This window comes from Caretta caretta, chromosome 2 (genome assembly GCF_965140235.1).
Source record: "Caretta caretta isolate rCarCar2 chromosome 2, rCarCar1.hap1, whole genome shotgun sequence".
Taxonomy (NCBI): domain Eukaryota; kingdom Metazoa; phylum Chordata; order Testudines; family Cheloniidae; genus Caretta; species Caretta caretta.
This window is the reverse complement of record NC_134207.1, coordinates 253,030,748-253,050,087: the sequence shown is the minus strand read 5'-3', so window position 1 is coordinate 253,050,087 and position 19,340 is coordinate 253,030,748. Positions and strand designations below refer to the sequence as shown.

Here is a 19,340-nt window from a genome sequence, read left to right as displayed (position 1 = left end):
TCATTATAAGAAGACATCTAACTATTAGAGGAGCAAGGCTCTTGAATAGCCTCCCAACAGTAGTGGGGGTAAACAACGTAACTAGTTTTTATGTGACAGGGTTGCCTGCGATAGCTGGAACTGGACTCGATGATCCTGGAGTCCCTTCCAGTCCTGTGTTCCTATGGGTTTTGATGAAGCCTTGTTCAATATCAAATTGTGGGATTGCTCACATGTGTAACTGACAGAACAGTAAAAACAGACTGCCGCCAAATGTGTGGAACAAAGAAACTTTAAAAATTATTTTAGTTACAATGATTTTATTGAAGGTGTTCTTTGTGACAGTAGTAGGTAAAATATTTTCAGGCAGAAGTGTAATTTTGAAGTTGATTTGGCCTTTTAAGTTATTTGCCCAAGGTCAAACTGGTAGTTCAGGGGAGAGCAGCGTTTAAAATTTGAATCTCCTGACTTCCAATCTTAATTGTTTAATCACTGTGACATAATAACTATAGGAAGGCTGATTTTGTGATTAAGGCATTGGATTGGGAATCAGGAGATGCAGATGTAATTCCTGGCTCTGCACAGAATTCCTGGGTGACCTTGGGCAAGTCTATTAAACTCTCTGTGCCTCAGTTCCCCCATCGATAAAATGGGACTAATAGTACTTCCTTCCTTATATCTTTTGTCTGTCTATTTAGAGTGTAAGCTCTTTGGGGTGGGGGCTGTGTCTTTCTCTGTGTTTGCACAACAATTAGCACTGTGGGGCCCCGATCTTGGCTCTGGCCTCTAGTGCTACCACAATGCAAATAATAAATGATCATGACAACGCAGCCTATATGTGCTGAAACTTTCACCGCCTCTATGGAATTTGTGTGAGCATTCCATATATAGAGCAGAGTCCGCAGAGTAATCTGTTTATTCTGCTAGAACAGTGCTCCTCAAAGTGGTGGTCCGTGGACCAGTGCCGGTCCACGAGCCATTGGCTGCTGGTCTGCATGCACATTGGAAAAAAAAATTGCTGGTCCCCCACATCAGATAGCTTGAGAAGTACTGTGCTAGAAGACTCCCTCATGCAAACTAGTTTGCCAGTTTTAAAAAAGAGTTCTTTAGGGGGAAAAATGAGTCATTAATGCTAAAACCAAGAGAGAGTGCAATGGAACTAGCGAAGTCTAGATGTAGGGCAGAATGCTGACTTGCTTATACATTTCCCTTGACTATCCATGGGACCTCTTAGTTCAAAGTCTTTTCAATGTATTGGCATTTGGGGGCTGATTTGAGATGGTATTCAAAATATCAGAAATACCAAGTTAGATCTGTTTGGTACTCTCAATAATGTCAAAGCCCAAGCATGTGATCAGGACTAAAACCCTGATCCTTCAGTTGGATCTGTCTGGGCAGATGCTTAAACTGGACAGAGACCTGTTGAAGTCAGTGGGCTCCTGTGTGGAGATGGTTCTCGTCCAAACGCAGGATTAGAGCACAGATATGAGGCACACGGAGAGAAATAAAAAAGGAGAACAAGAAGCTTAAAATGCCACAGGAGGTACCCTCTAACTTGTATGAAAAGTCCCCTGTAACAATGTCAATAATATAATGCTATAAAGAGCCAGAACACCAGGCTTGTGCTTGGTGGCGATAAATTTGGGTAATGTTGCTCATTCAGTTGACAGGCTATAAATGCTGGAAATTATAGGGGAAACAGAACATCAACTTAGAATCCTGCCCTCAAATTGGAAAATAAATAGAAGCAGTAAAAAATACATGGGAGTAAATACATTTTTCTGTCGTCTTGTGAGGAAATTGGAAATACACTCACCTGTGTTGGGTTTTTTTTGACAAGGAGCAGGGATTGTAGTGCTATAAAAAGAGACAGGTTATGAAACAGCACTGCTCAGCACTGGCTGGTACATTACATTAAAGAGATTCTTATCAGTAGGTTCATAGAATGTCGCATATTCAAAAAGTTCTAATTATTCCACTGTTTTCATTACTAAAGCTTAATATTGTTAATACCATGGTAGGTCCAGTTCAGCCAGAGAAAGTGCACTTAGAAGCCTGAGAATGACCGCAGAAATATTAAAAAACGGAGTTTTCCATAGCCATGTTCATGAAGAAGCCCTGATGTATTTTAAATGAATCAGGCAATTTTGTTGCAGTTAGTTTAAACAGTAATACTTTTTAAAGGGCTTAGATCTGAGAGTGTATGCTTCTTATAGATCTTCCTGTGCTATAGACTTTTGCTACTTTTTGGCACCCTTTTTCCTGAGGCAGGAAGGAAGAGATGGCCTAATCTTATCTCATTGGAAAACTACCAGAGTTTTCATACTGGCTCAGACTGGTCATCTATTCCAGCCCAATGGTTTTCAACCTTTTTTCATTTGCGGACCCCTAAAAAATTTTGAATGGAGGTACAGACTCTTTTGGAAATCTTAGGCAGAGTCTGCAGACCTCCAGGGGTTGAAAACCACTGATCTAGCCCAATATTTTGTCTGCAACTGTGCCCAGCATCAGATGCCTCAGAGGAAAGTGCAAGAAATCCTGCAATAGGCAGTTCTGGAATAAACTGCCCATAGCAATAGTTTCTCCCAGTTTATATCAGGTAGTGGTTTACTGGTATACTGATGCCTAGATGAGGGAAGGATTTTATCCCTTCCAGAACTTTTGGGGTAAATCCAATTCCCATTGAAGTCAATGGCAAAAATCCCATTGACTACAGCAGAGCCAGGATTCCACCCTTGGCATTTTTTAAAAAAAAATCCTTGTTATAGTATCCGTGAATATTTTTATCTGTATAAATAGAGGCCCAATTCTTTGAACCCTGCTCTGAGAGGGTTTTCATGTCTTTGATACCTGTGCCAGTGAGTTCCATAGGTTAATTATACATGGGGAGAGGAATCATTTTATCCATTTAAAATTTTTTTTCCTCTCGGTTTCATTTAATGTCCTCTTGTTCTTGAAAAGGGGAGAATAGCAGTGCTCTGTCTACCACCTCTGCACCATTTGTTCACCTGTCTACCCTGTTTACCACGCTCCCATCTTTTCATGTATTTATACCTGCTCCTGTATCTTCCACTCCATACATCTGATGAAGTGGATTCTAGCCCACAAAAGCGGTATGCCCAAATAAATTTGTTAGTCTCTAGGTGCCACAAAGACGCCTCATTATTTGTTAGTTTGTGGATCTTTATTTTGTCCCAACCCATTGTTCTTCTCCATTCTAGAGCAAACTGCCCCAGTCTTTTCAGTCTGTCCATGTATGGAAGTTTTTAATTGCCTCTATTCATGCTGCATGTCTATGAACCCCCTCTGTTTCTGCTATTTTCTTTTGGGGAATAAGTTGACCAGAATGGATTGCAGTATTCCAAATGGAAGCATGTTAATAATATTATAATATGTTCTGCTTTATTTTCCATGCCATTAATTATACATCTTAACATTTTGCCTGCTTTTTTTTACCACTGTGACAGTTTCCATAGACTATCCACAGTAAAAAGATGGATAATAATGCATTTAATGCATACACGTAAATCCCACTGCAGTTGAGTTTACACAGAAAAAGGAAAGGGCACCAGTAAATTTAGTGCTTGAGTCTACTCCCATTGAACTCAGTGGGAGTCAAATCAAACCATCTAATTTCCATGCATTATGTTAGAGTTGAAATATACTACTTTATAAAGTAAGCATAAAATAGTGTGGAATTAATGTCCATAAAATGTTGTTTTACAAATAATTCTCATCATGTACTGACTAATTCAAAGGAATCTGGTTATTTTCGATATATTTCTCTTCTAATGTAAAAAAATAGAAAATATTATAATGGTATTTCATAAAATCATCTAATATCACTGTAACCTGGGATATGGAGTAACGTAAAGACATTTCTTTTTGATGGATAGTGAAAGTTCAAAAGCTTTTTCTTAATTTATAAACTACATTACACAGAAGTCTTCTATGTGCTGCTTCAGTTATGTTTTATCTTGATTATGGTTGACATTTTCAGGGTACAAGGCACTGTAGTTAAGAGGATAATTTTAAATTCTCTGAGGTGCTGCAGTTTGGCTCTGAATTATATGGAAATTACTTTAAAGTAAAAATACCGTATTCATTTTCCATTGCAGCTCTCTGGTGCAGTGTGCACACTGATTAGTGTAGCAAAGCTCTGAAAGATGCAAGAAGTGAAGAAATATAAGCATATTGCTACTCGGCTTTGTTTACTTTTCCTGTAGATTTGTTTAAAGGTAAATAACATACGAAGTATGGCAAGCCCTTCTGTTTCAATTGCTGTGAAACTCCGAGCAAGGAACATGTTATGTTGCATCACTTGAATAATTTCTTCTAATCTGAATGCTTGATTGGATGATCTTTGCAGAAAAGAATAAATCTCAACTAGAGGGGACTAAATGGAATCTTTCTATACAGTGACAAGGCCCCCGAATATACTGTGTTCATTACTATTCATCATACCATAGAAAGGAGGATGTTGTCTGGGAATGTAGCATTGTAAGTCTGCAAGTACCTGATCCATCTCCCTTTGACGTGGCTGGAAAAACTCCTATTAACTTCTGTAAGAGTTGGGGTGGGCCTAACAGTCAAAATCTAAGGCCAAAATTTTCAAACATGGGTGTCTAAACCAATAACTTCACCTGAATGCATAAGAGCTGGGAGTCTGGGGGAACCCCCATCCTCTCCTGTCACTGGGAAGAGAAGGTGTTGACCAGTTGTAATCTGACCCTTTCCCTTTTGGGAGGCTCTTCTGTTGAGAAGTGTCTTCATCTAGGTTTGGATATAACCTAGTGCAATGTTTATGCTACCACAATCTAAATAAATAGCCATAATACTAACCATTAATGGTGCACTGCCCTGTGTCTTTGGTACTTACAACATCACCGAAATCCTAGACAACTATGAATGCGTTTATCTATCTTAAGTACTTATGTGGCCCCTATTACCTTAGTATCTGAGCACCTCACAGTCTTTAATGCATTTATCCTCACAACACTCCTGTGAGGTAGGGAAGGGCTGTTATCCCCATTTTACAGATGGGGAACTGAGGCACAAAGAGATTGACTTCCCCAAGGTTGCACTAGAAGTCTGTGGTGGAGCAGGGAATTGAATCCATGTGTCTCAAATCCTAGGCTAGTAGCATAATTACCGGACTGTCCTGCCTCTCTCACAGCAGAGATTGGGAGTTGCTAGAAGCTGACCTATCCTGGAGAGAGCTAGGCCTATTGTGGAGAGCAATATAATTTTTTAAAGAACCACTCCTACACACAAGGGAATTGTGGAGCAGGTTGAGTGAAGGAAGGGAATTTGTACAACACCCACAACGTACCCTGCCCTGAACCCGCTACCTCTGCCACTGGGACTGTAGAACCTACAGGAGTTGCCACACCCCTAAGGCCGATATAAATTCTGTGCAACAACATTTTTCATTATTAATATTCCTTAGGTTGCAGTAGCACCCACGATGTGCTAGTTATTTGACAGATGAAGACACAGACCTCCTGCCCACACACACGCACAGTGGCCACAATTTGCTCTCTTTAATGCAAATTAGCTGTAGTCGTTTGGGCTCCTTGCTAGTTTACAGTGTGTCTGAGCAAAGTTTGGACACCTCTGGGCTTGACTCTGTAAGTCAAGAGTAGCTTCACTGAAGTCAGTGAATGGATTTATACCGATGGCAATATGATCATAATCAGGTACCCTGGTTCTATGTGGCTTAGAGTTTGATTTGTGTTCAGTTTTCGTGACCACAGCATCACTTTGATTTTTTTTTTTAATTTCATCCACGAGGGAGAGTGCTGGTTTTAGAAGTGTAAAAGAAAAATCTAGTATTCTTCTTACAGTATGTTATTCTGCTTAGTCCTGACTTTTTGTGTGCATCTAAACTTCAGCATATGCAAAATTGTTAGTTAATATAACAGTCTATGCACAGTACCTCTCATTTGTTTTATCTGCATACTAAAAATAAAAATAAAGGCAGGAGAGAGAGGAGAATTTAATATCTGTCACAGCATATTTTTACTTTCAGAATACATTAATTGGATGCAGCTCTTTTTAGCTCAAACTCATGTAGGCTGAAAAAGAATAAAACAAGTTACAGTTTTAGTTCTACTTTTTACCCCAGGCAAATTCACCATAACAGCTGCTGAAATTAAATTTGGATCTATACTTGCTTTTGGCAGCTTTGTAACTCATCTCTGGTTGAAACACTACTGTAATAGGATGTGAAACATGAATTGAAAGCAAATATTTTTTCCAGTTCTACCTTTTCATAAGTACAGTGTAAGAAATTGCATTCTTGTATCGTGGAAAAGATACTTAACATTTGTTCCAATAGCATTAAATGTATAAAAATCCCACCTTAAACGTCCATTAAATGTCATTAACAATTTGTCTTTCCAACTGAATTGCTTTGCTGATACTTCTGTGCCTTGCATCTCTGCAGCCTGGTAGAATGAAGTTTAATAGTATTTTTCAAAGCAAGATGTTATTTTTAAAAGGATGAAACTTGCTACAGAGAAAACAACCCCACCCCTAAAAACCATCCCTTTATTGCATGTGACAGTGATACAGGAAACAGTGTTTAGCCAGAGATAAGGACAAAGATTGAGACCAAGGACCAAGATTTTCAAGAATGTGTGTTTACAGTTTTGCTCTTACGTCCATATTTAAACACCTAAATAAGAGGCCTAATTTTCAGAAGAGCCCAGCATCCACCAGGTTCTGTTGACTTAAGCAGGATCTGTGGGTACTTGGTACTTTGCAAACCAGATACTTAGTTAGGAGCCTAGCTGTAGGCTTGAATTCTTGACTGTTCATAAACCCTTGAGGTGTGATGCTGCAAACCTTTACTCATGCCAGTAGTCTTTACTCATGCAGATAGTCCCACTGAGTGAGTAGCGCTACCTGTGTGAGTAAAGGTTTCCAAGGTCAGGCCCTTTGGTCCTGACCAGTCATTGTCATTATAGGAGGACAGACTAGATGATCACAGTGGTCCATTCTGGCCTTGGAATCTATGAATTAAGGATCCCCTATCACCTGTCTCAAGAGTATGCATATTAATGTTCATGTCCTGGCCAAATTTCAGTTTGGGTAATTACCTTCCAACAACCTAAAATTACCCAGTAATTTCAATAGGGTGTGGCAGGAGATTTCGCAGCCCTTTCAATATGGGCCACATGTTAATAGAGAATCTAAATTGTCTTGAGGGCCACCTTCCAAGCCACTAGTAGTCACACAGCCCACTTCCCCTCCTATTCAGGAGGACATGTCATTCTTGTAGCATCTACAGCCAGACCTTGCATTGAAATCACTATTAAAAAAGTATTTAATACACCATCAGCTATCTTTTAAGGAAACACATTCTTCTACAGACAAGGAGAACCAGCCTTCTATGACCAGCCAGGTTTCCACACAGCAAACGTTCTTCAGACCATCAGTGGTCTATGCTCCATGTTTCAGAAACTACTAGGAGGATATGGTATTTTTCACTTCTTGCCCTTAAGCTGCAGATCATTGCTGTTTAACTGCCATATTTCATTATCTAAAGTGATAACAATGTTTTAGTAATGAGTGAAGAAATACTTTAACGGGTTCTGTTAAAGTCAATGGAACTATGCCAACTTAAATCAGCTGAGAAGCTAGCAATATACTTGATAAAAGGCTTTGGGATCCTTTTTTGTTAAAAGTTGCTGTAGAAATGTGATCTATCACCATGTACTGCTGATTGTTGTGAAAGCAATGCACTGTTTTATAATGGACTCCCTGCTTACCAGTGTTCTCTTTTCCTTTTCCCTTCAAATTAGATATTTATGTTTGAGAATAACATCTATTACTGTGCTCATGTGGGGAAACAAGCCATCCGAGTGGTCTCCACTGGAAAGGAAGGTGTTATTTTCAATGGCCTCAGCGACTGGCTATATGAAGGTAGGACACAATATTGAAGGCTGCAGTTAGTTATGAGTTTAAGCTCTAGATTTGTAGTATGGGGTAAAATTAGAAGTGAAACATTTGACTTCTCAGGACTGTGGCCCATTAGTTGGAATTTCAGCTGTTCCAACAGTTAACTGAAGTGCTGAACTGGGAATAATGTGAGAGGATGTAAGAATTGTATTTTCCAGGGCTTCCCCCCCCTGTTTCAAGGGTGACAAATCACAGGGTGTTAATGAACAGAACAGCTTCATTACATAATGACACCTGCAATAACTCAAGGTTTCCATCAGACGTGCTTATTTTCTAATCACAGTAAGTGACAGACGTGTGTGTGGGGAAGGGGTTGGGGGATAAGGGTAAGAAGTTAACAAAAAACCTCTGGTTTAGATTTCTAGAACCAGGTGCTCTGGCCCTTTTGTACCAGACCAGGTAGCACAAAGAAGCTGGAAGCTGTGCAGATCTAGGTAGCTGAGAATTTCCTTGGCATGGGGAAGTCCTCAGCTGGCACAGAGCCAGTGCAGTTGACTCCTACTCCACCTAATGGTCCCATAAGGGCAGGAGGGCCATAGCTAATACAATGTTGCACGCCTGCTATTCTCAGTTGGCAGATGTCCCCTTGTGTGCCACTGCTAGCTGGCATAGTGTAGAGCAACCCCTAGGCTATTCTACCTTGTGCCAGAGTTAAGGCTGGTAAGGAACTGGCCTCAAGAACCAGAAAACTAAAACCAGCCGTTTTTCAGTCATCACTCCCAAAGACTCGGGGCCCTAAATTGTATGCACACGTCGTGGAAGTGTTTGCTACCTGTTTGTCATTGTTTTTGATGATTAAATATACGTTGAAGCTGAAATACTTATGCATCACAGAATACTTAACCGTTAACATTTTCCCTGTAATGAGACAAGGTGATATCTTTTATTCTGTTGGTGAGAGAGACAAGCTTTCGAGCTTACACAGAGCTCTGTGTCTCTCTAATACCTGAAGATAAACATGGCTGCAATGACACTGCATGGAACATTTTCCCTGTAAAGCATTTTGCAGTTAGTCAGAGTGGCTGATGGGTTGTTGCAAAATGCTGATTTAATCTAATTTTTCCTAAAGAGATGAGGTTTCCTTGTTGCGACTCTGAAGGTCAAGTGTACATATCAGTATCTCTGTTTTGCTGATAAACAGCATTTAGTACATAAGGTCTTCTCAAAGTGCGCTGCGTACAGGGCATAATGCTGACAGAAGGAGTTTATCATGTCAGTGAACTCCAAGTGATCAAGCTAGCATACAGTGATGCTGATGTTATGCTGACACACGTTTTTATTCAATTAATGGATTGCTCGGGTTACTTCTTACATGACATTGATTTTCAGTTTTGTCCTTTATAAAAAATTTCTTGTTAAAGCTGTGTTAATTTACTGATAAAATAAATGATTCTGTGATCGAATACAATGTAAATATACAGGGCCTGATTCTGCTTCCCTTACACTGAATAGCACATACAAAATAAGTAACCCCACTGAAAGTGCAACTCAATGGGAGTAAGGGTTACAGAATCAGATCCACAGTATCCATTTGTTTCTTGATAATTTCATTGTTATATGATGATCATACTTAAGCCTTTTGTCTGTGATGCTAACAGTGTCACAGACTATGTGACTGAAAACAGTTTATATTTGAATAATAGAGTGACCAGTCCCCACGAAAAGGGTAGAGAAGGGTCCAGAGCAAAACCCTAGGTAGAAACACCTGCTAAGTTTTGAGGTGGAGTTCAGAATCTGAGTTTTGCAGACCTGTCTCTCTGGTCTAGCCCATAGGCCCCACACTCCTCAGGGAATTGTGAGCAGAAGAACCAGGGAGCAGAGCGCTCTGTGCATCTTAGGAGCTCTGGATGGTCTCTGGTTCCCAGCTGGTCTCCATAAGTGAGCTCCCTTCCACATTGCAGCATCCCCCAGGCTTCCTACCTTGATTCCCCGTCTTCCCATGAGCCTGATGTGATCTCCACTGGGTTCTACAGATTTAAAAAGTCTGTAGGAGGCAACGCTGGGGCTGGAAGTAGGAATCAAGATATTGATTGCTGGGGAGCAGAGAATTGATGACTGGGTGAAACCAAATGGACAGTAAGCAAGCAGGAGGGCTAAAGGATCTGGTGTGCCCAGGGCAAGTCTGTGGAGCTCAGGAGCCCTATAGGCACACTGAATGTGGGTTGGGTGGGAAGTCCAGAGGAAGTTAGGAGCTCAATAGTACTAAAGGAATCACCAAGACCAGTGGAAGTTGGAGTCCAGGAGTGAAATCCTGACCCTGTTGAAGTCAATGCGAATTTTAACATCAGTTTCAGTGCAGCCAGGGTTTCCCTAGCTGCCTGCATTGTGCTGTGCTGTAATATCCCTGCTGATGGCGGCCACCTTCCCACTACTAATATGTGCTCTGCAGTACTGCCTTTCTCTAATGAGACAAACCAAAACCATGAATCCAAACATGCCTGAATGTGAAGCTAATTGAAATCTGAGCAAAGAGCTAAATTTTGCATCTCAGGATCATCTCTTAGTACTCTGCCTTTTTCACAGGTTCCTATAGCAATGTCTCCCCCACCTCTCCTGTGTAGACAGGCCAGATGTTCAGTACCATATTTATAGTTGTTTGTGCTGTTAACATCTCAGCAAGTTCTTGGGGTGGATTCTGAAAAAATGCAAAGCTCTCACTCCATCTGTACAAATATATGCACCATATAGTCAGAGAATGAGCTACAGTGAAGGCTGCAGTATTGGCATAAAGAATGAGAGTGTTCTCCTTTTCTCTTGTGTTCTTGTTGTCACTGATGTTTATGACCTCTGATAATGTTAGCAGCTGAGGATCTACTGTGTAGTCATTTGGGTGATGGTTACAATTTATGACCTATTTAGTACCTTCTCCAAATGTAGTAGAAAAAACTTCCCAAATTTCAAATTTAAAGAGTAGGCTTATAAAACCCTTTTACAGGTAGTCTGCATCTATTGGTGTGCCCCTGCTACTGGTTAATACAAATGACAGCCCCCAGAGGGACCGTTTTTCTTCATAACGTGATTGCTTTTGTCACAATAAAATAGGTACCATCTGGTATTAATCAGATGGTTTTGGTAAATCCGGAAGCAAAAGCAGCTTTAGAGTGGATTTGAAGGGGTTTTTTTTCCCCCCCTATAAAAATGCAGACATTCATTGTGATTCACTTTAAGCATTTGCTTTTGTAAATTTGCCAAAGGGGGAAAACTTTCTTCAAGGTACTTATGCTGAACTGTTGTATCTTGATAATATAGTGAAAAACATTTCAAATCAATCAGAGCTGATGTAGCAGCTTAATCTACTTAGTGCATTTAGCTGGAAGGTTGTGGGCTGATACATAGATTACTATAACATGAAAGGCTAGATTAAGCATGGTTTTTATGAAGCTAAAATAAACATTTCTAGTGCTTTGGTATAGTCTGTTATCACTTTTTTCTGCCATGCTGTTTACATGTCTAATGTAAAAATGAAGTTATGGCATAGAAGAAAGAGAACAGATCCACGGAGTCATTCCAGGTATCTATGTTGGATGCCCCTTGAGAGTCCTGGGGCTGTAAACAAGCTATGTATATACATGAGTAACCACTATAGAATGGTGTAATTTGTTATGCGTGACAACTGTCAGTTTGTGTGTGTCTGTGTGTTAGAAACAGTGAAATGTAAAGATAATATTTTAAATAACTAGAGGCATGATTGAAAGTGTTTTCTGTGAAATGGAGTGCTATTTTGACAAAAGCAGTGTACACGTCCATAAAAAATGTAGTGAATTTTAGAATGCATTGCACTCATGCATTTTGTTATAACACGCTCTGACAGCAAAACCTAATATTCTCACCCCCATTGTTATTAATGTCTCTTCATAACTGTCAAAATTCCGAACATCTGAAGATACTGTCCAGAGGTCTTGATAAGTCAGAGGATGAGGGGTCATGGGACCTAGACTCTGTTCTTAGCTCAGATGAGCTGTGTGACCTTGGAAAAGTCGTAACGTCCTTGAACCTCTGTTTCCCCACTTGAAAACAAAGAGATAAAAATATTTCACAACCTCACATGTTGTGAGGCTAAAAAGGGCTTAACTGTTCTGAAGTGCTGAGAATACTGTGTTGCTAAGTACCGTAGAAAGGCCTATGAATAAATACATGCTGACACACTACTGCAGTACCTGTAATGAACAGTTTGTGGTGTGTAAGTACTGTAGTTCAGGCCCAGTATACAAACCACCAGAGAAGTTACGCTGCACAAAAAGGAGTTTATCATAAAATCACTATCTGGCCTTCTTTAGCCAGTCTGTAACCACAGTGTTCTCTAGAAACTGGAGTCACTTTGTGCTGCTAGATGTGTGGCCTCGTACTGCTTGAAGAACGTGAGGGTATTTAAGAGACAAGGTAATGTACCAACTTCTGTTGGTGGAAGGGACAAGCTTTCAAGCTTCATAGAGCTCTCCCTCGGTCCTCTTTAAAACATGAACTTCATTTGTTTGTTGGCCATGCTCTGCAAGAGTGGAGGCACGGATTTTATTTAGGCTCTTATCTAGGTCTACCCTGTTTATATACCATCAAACTGAGCACTTCCTTTTTGGTTTTTGTGTACATTTCCTTGGATATAGAAAGTAGCCCCTCACAAAGTGATAGAAGCTGCTTTGTGAGTTGATATATAGGGCAGCGTGACAGAGTATACCTGGCCTTTGCAGCTCCATACAAGAAGCCCTGCAGTCCTACCGGACCCAGGAAAGGACCAGTGAAGATGGTCGTCTAAGCCTGCGTAGGGAGGCAGCCAATCAGAGCCCAGCAGACTCAGATAAAAGGAGCTATGGGACCATAGCAGTTCAGTTCCTGATGTTGACCAGAAGGGCAAGGAAGTGTGCTCCTCTCTGGGCCAACAGATCTCGAGGGACAACCAGAGTCTTTCTGGCTGCATTTGCTTAAGCTGGGTTTGCAGGGAGAGAGGACTAAAGTACCTTAGCCCTGAGGTAAGGATGAAATAAATGGGGCCAGATAGGAGGAGGCCCAGAGAAGAAGCAGCAACAAACTGAAATCGAGCAGTGCGTAGCTGCTATTTATATGGTCCCTGGGTTGGAACCCAGGGTAGTGGGCAGGCCCAGGTATCTGTGCCAGCCACAGGTAAAGTGGCATAAACCCCAGGTAGGAGACAGGCCTTATTTTAGAGCCAGAATAAAGGGTCAAATTTAAAGGGCTCAGAGGCAGGGCTGAAGACCCAAGTGAGAGCAAATAGGCTGTTATTTTTTGCCTCTTTAATATCCCGGAAGGGATTCATTTGGACTTTGTGACTCAGCCAGATGCCCAAGCCAGGGAAGACCCACTAAGGTCAGCTGGCAGCTTGCAGGTGGCACCAGGGACGAGATGAGAACTACAGTACCACATGCAGCCACTAGGAGGTGCTCAAGTGGTGAGTGCTGCCCATTACAGACAGACTATGATTTTTAGGCACCTTGTTTTCCAGCGGATTTCTTCCCCATCTGGTGTGGCTGCCAAAGGGGATGATCAAGCAGAAAGTTGACCTGCGAGTCTGTCATCCAGAAACTGACATCCTCAAGTAGACAGATTAGTGTTGGCTCGACTTTAAAGCTAGCCCTGATTTTCTGGTTACAACACCAGGATATTGGTGTTTGTCTTAATTGTGAGAAAGGGAGCACCATATCTGTGGCACTGGGCAGCAACAGCATCTTAAATGTCAATCTCTTACAGACTTTTGTACAGTAAAATATACTTGTACCCACAATTTGCAATTGAACCTCTGTTCTTTTGTTGAGCTTTACACAAAGCAACTGTTATTATATTTTATTTTTGGCTAGCAGAGTAGAGAGAAAAAAAATGAGAAGAGATTATTTTACTCAGCAGTGACCTTTACATAGGTTCATAATCCACAGTTTGTCTGCATCGAATGTTATCATTGCTAGATACTGTAATGTGACTTTGCAGTGACACCTGGTGGGAGAGGCCAGGATGTCATTCTCATTAAGATTAAATATCTTATAACCATACAAAAATTTGTTGCAAGATATTGTAAAATAGTCCCAATGTCTGCCCTCAGATGCATCTATGCAATTCCTCCTGAACTCGAGGCAACTGCTTATACACAGGTGCTGGCAGAATCTTGCCCATGTAAGTATGATTTAACTGGGATTTGGTCCTGCTTCGAGCAGGGGGTTGGACTAGATGACCTTCTGGGGTCCCTTCCAACCCTTATATTCTATGATTCTATGCACCCTTTCCTGACTTTAAAAGGACAATGCAGGATGTAATTATGAAAAGTCTTCCTCCAAAATTTAATCAACATCTTGCAAAAATTAGAGAGTATAGTAAATCATGTATGGTTGTCTTAGAGGTGCAGTCCTTCACAGTATCTGCCAAGTCATATAGTGTTTACTTTGAATCATAGAATCATAGAATATCAGGGTTGGAAGGGACCTCAGGAGGTCATCTAGTCCAACCCCCTGCTCAAAGCAGGACCGATCCCCAATTAAATCATCCCAGCCAGGGCTTTGTCAAGCCTGACCTTAAAAACTTCTAGGGAAGGAGATTCCACCCTCTCCCTAGGTAACGCATTCCAGTGTTTCACCACCCTCCTAGTGAAAGTTTTTTCTAATATCCAACCTAAATCTCCCCCACCGCAACTTGAGACCATTACTCCTTGTTCTGTCATCAGCTACCACTGAGAACAGTCTAGATCCATCCTCTTTGGAACCCCCTTTCAGGTAGTTGAAAGCAGCTATCAAATCCCCCCTCATTCTTCTTTTCCATAGACTAAACATCCCCAGTTCCCTCAGCCTCTCCTCATAAGTCATGTGTTCCAGTCCCCTAATCATTTTTGTTGCCCTCCGCGAGACTCTTTCCAATTTTTCCACATCCTTCTTGTAGTGTGGGGCCCAAAACTGGACACAGTACTCCAGATGAGGCCTCACCAATGTCGAATAGAGGGGAACGATCACGTCCCTCGATCTGCTGGCAATGCCCCTACATATACATCCCAAAATGCCATTGGCCTTCTTGGCAACAAGGGCACACTGTTGATTCATATCCAGCTTCTTGTCCACTGTAACCCCAAGGTCCTTTTCTGCAGAACTGCTGCTGAGCCATTCGGTCCCTAGTCTGTAGCGGTGCATGGGATTCTTCTGTCCTAAGTGCAGGACTCTGCACTTGTCCTTGTTGAACCTCATCAGATTTCTTTTGGTCCAATCCTCTAATTTGTCTAGGGCGCTCTGTATCCTATCCCTACCCTCCAGCGTATCTACCTCTCCTCCCAGTTTAGTGTCATCTGCAAATTTGCTGAGGGTGCAATCCACACCATCTTCCAGATCATTAAGGAAGATATTGAACAAAACCGGCCCCAGGACCGACCCTTGGGGCACTCCACTTGATACCGGCTGCCAACTAGACATGGAGCCGTTGATTACTACCCGTTGAGCCCGACAATCTAGCCAGCTTTCTATCCACCTTATAGTCCATTCATCCAGCCCATACTACTTTAACTTGCTGGTAAGAATACTGTGTGAGACAGTGTCAAAAGCTTTGCTAAAGTCAAGGAACAACACATCCACTGCTTTCCCTTCATCCACAGAGCCCGATATCTCGTCATAGAAGGCAATTAGATTAGTCAGGCATGACTTGCCCTTGGTGAATCCATGCTGACTGTTCCTGATCACGTTCCTCTCCTCTAAGTGCTTCAGAATTGAATCCTTGAGGACCTGCTCCATGATTTTTCCAGGGACTGAGGTCAGGCTGACTGGCCTGTAGTTCCCCGGATCCTCCTCCTCCCCTTTTTTAAAGATGGGCACTACATTAGCCTTTTTCCAGTTGTCCGGGACTTCCCCCGATCGCCATGAGTTTTCAAAGATAACAGCCAATGGCTCTGCAATCACATCCGCCAACTCCTTTAGCACTCTCGGATGCAACACATCCGGCCCCATGGACTTGTGCACATCCAGCTTTTCTAAATAGTCCCGAACCAATTCTTTCTCCACAGAGGGCTGGTCACCTCCTCCCCAGGCTGTGCTGCCCAGTGCAGTAGTCTGGGAGCTGACCTTGTTCGTGAAGACAGAGGCAAAAAAAGCATTGAGTACATTAGCTTTTTCCACATCCTCTGTCACTAGGTTGCCTCCCTCATTCAGTAAGGGACCCACACTTTCCTTGACTTTCTTCTTGTTGCTAACATACCTGAAGAAACCCTTTTTGTTACTCTTAACATCTGTTGCTAGCTGCAACTCCAGGTGTGATTTGGCCTTCCTGATTTCACTCCTGCATGCCCGAGCAATGTTTTTATACTCTTCCATGGTCATTTATCCAATCTTCCACTTCTTGTAAGCTTCTTTTTTGTATTTAAGATCAGCAAGGATTTCACTGTTAAGCCAAGCTGGTCGCCTTCCATATTTACTATTCTTTCTACACATCGGGATGGTTTGTCCCTGTAACCTCAATAAGGATTCTTTAAAATACAGCCAGCTCTCCTGGACTCCTTTCCCCCTCGTGTTATTCTCCCAGGGGATCCTGCCCATCAGTTCCCTGAGGGAGTCAAAGTCTGCTTTTCTGAAGTCCAGGGTCCGTATTCTGCTGCTTTCCTTTCTTCCTTGTGTCAGGATCCTGAACTCGACCATCTCATGGTCACTGCCTCCCAGGTTCCCATCCACTTTTGCTTCCCCTACTAATTCTTCCTGGTTTGAGCAGCAGGTCAAGAAGAGCTCTGCCCCTAGTTGGTTCCTCCAGCACTTGCACCAGGAAATTGTCCCCTACATTTTCCAAAAACTTCCTGGATTGTCTGTGCACTGCTGTATTGCTCTCCCAGCAGATATCAGGGTGATTGAAGTCTCCCATGAGAACCAGGGCCTGTGATCTAGTAACTTCTATTAGTTGCCGGAAGAAAGCCTCGTCCACCTCATCCCCCTGGTCCGGTGGTCTATAGTAGACTCCCACCATGACATCATCCTTGTTGCTCATGCTTCTAAACTTAATCCAGAGACTCTCAGGTTTTCTGCAGTTTCATACTTGAGCTCTGAGCAGTCATACTGCTCCCTTACAGACCGTGCATCTCCCCCACCTTTTCTGCCCTGCCTGTCCTTCCTGAACAGCTTATATCCATCCATGACAGTACTCCAATCATGTGAGTTATCCCACCAAGTCTCTGTTATTCCAATCACATCAAAATTCCTTGACTTGGCCAGGACTTCCAGTTCTCCCTGCTTGTTTCCCAGGCTTCTTGCATTTGTGTATAGGTAATTGAGATAACTCGCTGATCGCCCCTCTTTCTCAGTATGAGGCAGGAGCCCTCCCCTCTCACGCGCTCCTGCTCATGCTTCCTCCCAGTATCCCACTTCCCCATTTACCTCAGGGCTTTGGTCTCCTTCCCCCGGTGAACCTAGTTTAAAGCCCTCCTCACTATGTTAGCCAGTGAGGAGGGCTTTAAACTAGAGCAGCATCTTTCATGGTTTTATTATTTTAAGTACCTGAAATAGACATTTTTCCTTTCTTAATGTAGACTGGTGTCAAATGAAGTATTCATACAGGAGTCTTGTAAAATTTTGACATTGATAGCATGATAGATACAGGAAAGTTATTAGAGTCTGCTGAAAATATAATCTTGATTTGTCTGCTGTGATTTTTAACTTCATAATATTAGAACCATGAGTCCCTCTTACCTGAAACCGAGAATTTTCATAGTCAGTTTATGCATGAAGTTGAAGAAGAGCCAAGTACGACGACAGCTGTCAGTGAATTACTCCTAAAATTGCTGCTTGGTGTCGCCAGAGAAAGAAAATGGACATTGTAATATTTCACACTAAAAGGTAAACCATAGCCAATAAACAGTAACCACACAGTGTGATGGGGCAGGTGAAGGAAGAAGAATTAGCCTGAGTCATCTCTGATGAATTATTCTCCGAAGGAGTGTCTGTCAAAAGTGTGTGAACCATAATAGCCAGGGCTCCAGAGACAAAGAGAACATAGCCCCTGTGGGAATATCAAATGGAGCAAGATAATCCATTTTGAGAATGTATGCTTAGAGTCATTGGTTCCAAAAGAGCAATGAATGGCAAGATTTTTGAATACCTTAACGTCTTTACTCATCCAGAGCACTCTTCACTGTGGGAGATGTAGAAATTCCACAGATCTTCCTCTAGCATAAGGAGGCAACCATGACACTGGGCCCTTTGAGTTTGTGCTTGAAGGTACCCCCAAGCCACAGAGTATGTGTCACACCTGGGAATCACCAGATTGCAAGAGATTTGATACCTAATGAACAGGGATGTTTTGTCAGGCTGTCTTAATAATGCCAATTTAGTTCCAGGGGAGTTGCAAAGAATTCAGCCCATACTGTTTTATAGCTGGTTATTGAGTGGTTGACTGTTGGGGCATGGCCGGAAGCCTACATTTTCCATCTTTCTCGATGGCAGCAAAAATATAGCACTGCTGGAATGATATTCTTAGAAAGCTTAAATCCAAGTTTCCCCATGTTGTATGGGGGCATTATTCATGCATTGTCAGATACATAACCATCATTAGGTTTATGTCACTACAGCAGCAATTTAGTTTGAGGTGGGTGCCTCCCACTGTAAAGAATTCTGTTTCAGGAAAGATTGATCAGATTTGGGACAGTCTTTCCAAAGCATCATGCACCATACTGTTACTGGAGGGAAAAGGCAACTCAGTCTTCACAAATCAAATTTCATGCAGTCAAAGGTTCTTGATGCTTCAGAAGTTCCTCGTTCAACTTGATGCATGAGGTAAACTTCAGTTGTCAAGGTGAGTTATGCATTATAGTTTGCATCAGATGGATGGGGTCCTTGTCCTTCTCAGCTGGTCAAAGCCAGTGAAGGCTGTCTGGGCCATTTACTCTGTGAATGCCTGCATGGAAAATAGAAAGCCCTGAAGAATTTTAAACATGCTATTACCTGGTCCTTCCTCAAAAAATTGCACTGGGCAGCAACAGCCTTACCAACTTCAGCCCTTTTCTGAGGAAGGTCATTTGGAAAGTGGTTGCAGGCCAACTCAAGCTACAACTGTCACCCTCTAATTTTTTGGATTCCCATCATTTGGGCTTCAAGAGTGACTTTTGGAATGAAAACAGCATTATATGCCATTCAGTGATCTCCTCAGGGCATGGACAGAGGCCAGATGTCCATGCTGATATCACTAGATCTGTCCGCAGACATCAGTGCTGCCAGTAAAGAGGTATTCAACTAAGGAACCTAGTGAAGATTATTGCTTTGAGACAGCTCACTTCTTCCTTTCATTGAGGTCTCAGACTGGGGCTTTGTCTCCAAAAGAACCCCAAGCGGTAGAAATTCTGTCAGCATTATGCTAATAACCTTTTCTGTTTTCCTTTACTGTCCTAGCATGGGACAGAGATAAGGACCGATTGAAACCCATCTGACTTAGACTCAGTCCAGATA

General features: G+C 42.0%; 1 protein-coding gene across 9 annotated transcripts in view; it reads left to right on the top strand.

The window, feature by feature from the left end:
• The window catches only part of DPP6 (dipeptidyl peptidase like 6), a 790,271-nt gene that overhangs the window by 642,602 nt on the left and 128,329 nt on the right, over positions 1-19,340 (top strand). For all 9 annotated transcript variants that reach the window (XM_048837577.2, XM_075125995.1, XM_048837580.2 and 6 more), the window contains one exon: positions 7,788-7,908. In XM_048837577.2, the coding sequence (XP_048693534.2) occupies positions 7,788-7,908 (121 nt within the window). The remainder of the gene's footprint in view (positions 1-7,787; positions 7,909-19,340) is intronic.